Raw genomic sequence first — 5,160 nt, 5'->3', positions numbered from 1 at the left:
AAAAAGAGTCTACTGGGGACTTTATATACGGCTCTTATCTGAAAGTGACAAGCAGCGGTTCAAGGGTGGTTTGACACTCAGATTAAAGTTGGAATTTCTTGTCCCGCCTCAGAATCCGATCTGAACAGAAAACGTGTCAAGCACCAAATTTCTCCTGACAGTGAATTTGCAGATGATAGCCGCTTAAATCGAATACGAAGCAAGCTTCGTGCTCTGTCAGAAGCCATTCGTTTTTTGACTTTGAAAACCAGACCACGCAAGACTCACCGCAAGTGAAAAATGCGACCTTTCCCACAGTAGAAGCTGTCGATCTAGCTGTAGCAAGCTGTCACTACCGACCATACAAAGTGCTCACAAAGTCCCTTGTCGAACTTGCTCTCTTCATATTAGCTCTTAACTTTCTCGGTCATGGCGTCCATTGCGGGCAGCCATACAAGTATGCCAGCTAAGATAGGATCGAAAAGGATTCCCCTTCTTGGATTGAAGCCCGCGCTTCTTCCATCGCGCTCAGCTTCGAGTGAAACTACGGGGCTGTGTAGAGCCAACCAGATCCACCACGCCAACGAAACTACGTATGCCAGAATGCTCAGGGAAGAAGCACAAATGGATATGCGTTTCAGCATCACGGTTGGTGTGGCTAACTGGGCGCTGCTTGCCGGCTATCTAGTCATTCCCGGCACGTTCACATCACTGCAGACCTCGAGCCAGGTTGAAAAGACGTTGCAAACCAACAAGGCCGGTCGGACCGCTCTACATATGATCCAGAACCCCCCGTTACTCGCTATTGCGTGCTTCCTTTTTGTTAGTGGCACTGCAGCTCTCATGTGGCTGATGCACGTCCCAAAGCTCAGGGGAAACTACCCCTGGCTGATTAACAAAGTGTTTGTGTAAGTGAGCAAATCCCACTTGAGAGGTTTGAGAAGCCAGATCCCAATTTAACGCTGAACTAGTCCCCTATGCCTGCATGCTGTTGCCGGACTGCTGACCACTGTCATCAACGTCTGTACGTCGCAAGGTGGGAATTGGTCGGTAATGGCTATTATAACAACTGCTGTTACTGGAGCAACTCTTCTGATCTGCTCAGCACTTCTCGCGCTTTACAAATTCTACAAATTGGAGCGGATCAGAAAGGAAGATGAGGATATCCGACGTTCGCGAGCCTCGATCACGTCTGATACGTGATCTCAGAGCTTTTAGGGCTATGAAGGGCATCTCTATCGCTATGGAAATAGGATTGCTCTTTCCCTTTATCCTTCATGTTAGTCGTACCCCTGATTTTGGTACTGCAGAAGCCCTTTTGCTTCTGGAGTCAAGTCGTGAAATTCCAGTCTGAATCTGCATGTGGACTTTTATATATTTCCTGATATCTCAGTCGTTTACAATGTCACGCAGAATTAAGTCTTGTTTAGCTTTCCAATCCCAATACAGTATTCAGCATATAGTTCTGTCTTGAAGTCATGAAGCAACATTAGTCTAAGGGCAACTGGCGTAAAATTGCATGTTTAACGAAAAAGAGGGCTTCGTTCCGAAGCTCTAAATGAGCAGTAAATTGAATGTCGACTAAATGGCACTCTATAATGCCACTCTTACTCAGGAGCAAAGCGCATTTATATGAGGTTGGATGAAGTTCCGAGTCAAGTTAGTAATAGTAAAAGAGGGCATTTCAGAAACCAAATGCGCACCTGGTTCTGTATGAGTCTAACCACTTGCAGGCCAAAAAACACAGGTAAACTTTGCATTTTGCAAACCGTTCGTTTCTCTTGATTCAATTGCTCAATTTGGAACCTATCTAACATAATCAATAAATGAGTCCTCGAGGTCAGCACAATTGGGTTCGTCGAGCAACAGCTTACTGAAAGTCGCCGCAAATGACATTCACACGAGGAACAAGGATGCTAAAAATTTCATACGTTGATTGCTCAATCTTGCTCACAAACATGCTGGCTTGATTCAATGCTTGAAAGAGGAGCGGCTCCAAAAGTGAACTTCGAGGAGGTTGCCTCCAGCTAGAAGAAGCGATCATACTTAAAGCCTGAGCTTTAGACCTCACCAGAGACGCATAAAGCGTGTACCATCCAGCCTCTTTATTCTAAGGCAGGAACTTAACGAGCTAGAACGCAAATTCATGCTCAGTTGCGCTTTTCATAATGCCAAAAAATTTAAAATCAGAGGCCGACGCATTTACTTGTACTTCACAATCAATATCCCGGCCCTATGTCGTGACTACGGTCTGACTTGGTATCTGAAATGCATAAATACCTGCCATCAACCGCGTAAATTGCTTTCCTTGCTTTTCACGGAAAAGATCAGGTCTGTTCTCTCAATATGGCCTCCAACAGTGGAGTAAAGAAAAGCTCTCTCGCCAAGGACAACCATTCCAAGCTTGTTGAAATGCAAGAACTAGCTGAAAGAAACGCGATATCTTCTGCAAAGATCAAAAGCGCAGCTGAACAGGTGGATCTCTCGGAAGGGCCTCGTCCAGCCGACAAACCGTCAGAAATACACGATAGCGACCAGCCTAACAACATTGATCCAGCCGACCAAGCCAATGCCCCATTGCCATCGCATAGCTCAGTGGTACAGTCTATCGAGAGAGATGACACCCCGATGCATGACGCTGGCTCGGTACACCAGGCTGCAGAGGGGTCAAGCTCGAATATTAATGAACGCTCCTCTATGGCCGGTCATCGACAAAATCGAACCGATCTGTCACCGGAAGCACGAGGTGCTAGCGAGCCCAGAGACCCAGAGCTTTTAGCCAGCCTTGATCCGTCAGAAGATGACGAGGAAACCGACGCGGTTGTGGATGGATGGGGAACCCTGCGAGGATCAACATTCGTCATCCTCCAGTATGGGCCTCGTCATGGAGCCAGATACAAATTCAAATACAGGAATGGATATACCAATGATGACATGAACAACATTTCTCAACGAGAGTTGCGGATTTCACAGATCAAAGCTAGCCCACGGAGCAAAGTCTGGCGGTATACCAAACACAATGTTGTCGGGATCTACGGGATTGCCTCGGAAGAAAGAAAGAATTCGGATAAAGAATACAAGTCTGATCCATGTTCTTGGCTGAAGATTAAATGGAAGGACCTGAAGTCAGAGGATACCGACAACATGCAAAATTCTTGTTCTTGGATTCCAAGATCCGATTTCACTCGCTTCTGCAATGGCAAGCGCGCAGCAGACGCAAAAATCAAAGAGGTCTGGGAGAAACAAGAAGAACGCTATCTGCGCGTGCTCCAGAGCGACGCTGGAAGAGGCAATGAGGATCGGTCTCCCACTCCTTGCCCATTGGGCTCAGCAGCGAGACAATCACCAGAGCGACAGCCTGCACGACGTCTCAATTCACCTGCAATCCAACACTCATCTGCAGGCCAACATGAAGTGCCCCCTTCCTCCACTGCGAATTTGCATCCGGGAACTGGGTCGCCAGCCAACCCAATCAACCTTGACGGAGATGAGGCACCTCACAATCCGGTTTCCTCCGGCGCTGCTTTGAACTCGAACACCAACGCCGTGCAGAACAAGTCCAACCTCGCAATTGGCCAAAGAGCCATACTCACGGAAGCGGAATTCATTGCAGAAAGGGAGAAAGCGGAGGGATGGGATGATCTGGATGATATGCAGAGAGAAAGACGCCTTACGGTGGCGAAAGCCATGTATGACCTGTACCAGGACACAATTGCCCAGAATATGCAATCCCAAGGCTCAGTCAATACTCCAATTGGCCAACGACCAGGAGCAGCAGTCGCTGCCCATTAAGGCCTTTTTTCGTCTTGGCTGTGAACGTTAAATTGGGGGTTTGAATTTGCAATAGATTGATAAATAGATTGATAGATGTTAGACCGATAGATAGCCTTCTTTTGTTCCAAATTGGCACTCTTTGTTTTTCCTTTTAATTTCTCTTGGCAGGTTGAGAATCAAAACAAAGCGGCCAGGGAGAAATGATCGTGCGTAACTCATGTCTCCTAAAAGTCCCTAGGCGTTTGATCTTATCTTTACTGTATATCAATACCCCTACTCCATGACGAACTTTACGTAGCCGCTAGTTATGAAAACTACGATGACGAAAATGAGAACCTTGGCCAATGGGAGGTAATACATTCTTACATTTGATATCAGTCTGCTATTCCTATACGGAAAGATTTACCTGATTGTACTCTAGTAGTGGCTAACTCGACTTCCCAAGCTATCGCGCTTTGATGCACAACAGAAGCAAACAAATGGGACGATAAAATCCACCAGGGAGTTAAGAGCCCATACGAGAGCATGGCAACATGAGAGGGTGAGAGGAGTGAGTGGTGAGAGTGGTGAGTGGTGAGAGTGGTGAGTGGTGAGAGTGGTGAGTGGTGAGAGTGGTGAGTGGTGAGAGTGGTGAGTGGTGAGAGTGGTGAGAGTGGTGAGTGGTGAGTGGTGAGAGTGGTGAGTGGTGAGTGGTGAGAGTGGTGAGTGGTGAGAGTGGTGAGTGGTGAGAGTGGTGAGTGGTGAGAGTGGTGAGTGGTGAGACTGGTGAGACTGGTGAGAGTGGTGAGGTGACTAGCTTCCAGATACATAGCACACAGCATAGCACACTGTGGGTATAACAAGGTCAACAACTTGAATGCACCTGAGGAGGTTTGCAGACAAAGTTCATTTTTAGACCTTCTATTTAGCGTAGCGATATAGCCTACTGTTGACGTCCATGCGCAAGGGAAAACGGTGGCTCAAGCATTTCTCCTGATTTGGTTTAGAGGTGAAGGCAAAACTAACAGAAAGGACAACATAAATATGAGGCCATTCTTCTTCTCGAGTCCCTCACTTTATTCTCTTGGAATACCTTTAGTTCCTCGATAATATACACCGATCACGTGAAACGCAGGACAGTAGCCAGGTTTCGCCAGAGGCTAAGGTAAGAAATTCCACGCAGATTTCGTTCCCCACAATGTCTCTAACAGCTTAGGTAAGGTCTAGGTAACGAAGCCGTACCATTGTGTAGCTGGATCAATTGAAGCTGGTGCAACTGCCCTACTGAGCCAAGTCTGAACGGCCATCGGAACTTCTCAGCCAGCATCACATGCACAAACTCAGTAAGTAGCTTGCTGTAAGCCAATCGCATTGCTATGTTCCAAAGTTGACAAGTTATAGTATTGAAGGCTTTGCAGGCGATAACAC

The 5,160-nt window shown here is 47.0% G+C and overlaps 2 protein-coding genes across 2 annotated transcripts; both read left to right on the top strand.

The window, feature by feature from the left end:
* Positions 1–582: 582 nt before the first annotated feature.
* PENARI_c197G00858 (uncharacterized protein) lies at positions 583–1,182 on the top strand (the record flags this gene model as incomplete). The annotated part of the gene is made up of 2 exons (XM_022638128.1): positions 583–887; positions 951–1,182. 2 exons carry the CDS (start codon positions 583–585, stop codon positions 1,180–1,182), a joined length of 537 nt encoding a protein of 178 aa, XP_022482015.1.
* A 1,143-nt stretch (positions 1,183–2,325) lies between these two features.
* Positions 2,326–3,771, top strand: PENARI_c197G07871 (uncharacterized protein; the record flags this gene model as incomplete). Its single annotated transcript, XM_022638129.1, has 1 exon — positions 2,326–3,771. The coding sequence occupies one exon, from the start codon at positions 2,326–2,328 to the stop codon at positions 3,769–3,771; it is 1,446 nt and encodes a 481-aa protein (XP_022482016.1).
* Between the last annotated feature and the right edge of the window lie 1,389 nt (positions 3,772–5,160).

Source organism: Penicillium arizonense (genome assembly GCF_001773325.1).
Source record: "Penicillium arizonense strain CBS 141311 chromosome Unknown PENARI_contig197, whole genome shotgun sequence".
Taxonomy (NCBI): Eukaryota; Fungi; Ascomycota; class Eurotiomycetes; order Eurotiales; family Aspergillaceae; genus Penicillium; species Penicillium arizonense.
This window is presented reverse-complemented; position numbering and strand designations above follow the sequence as displayed.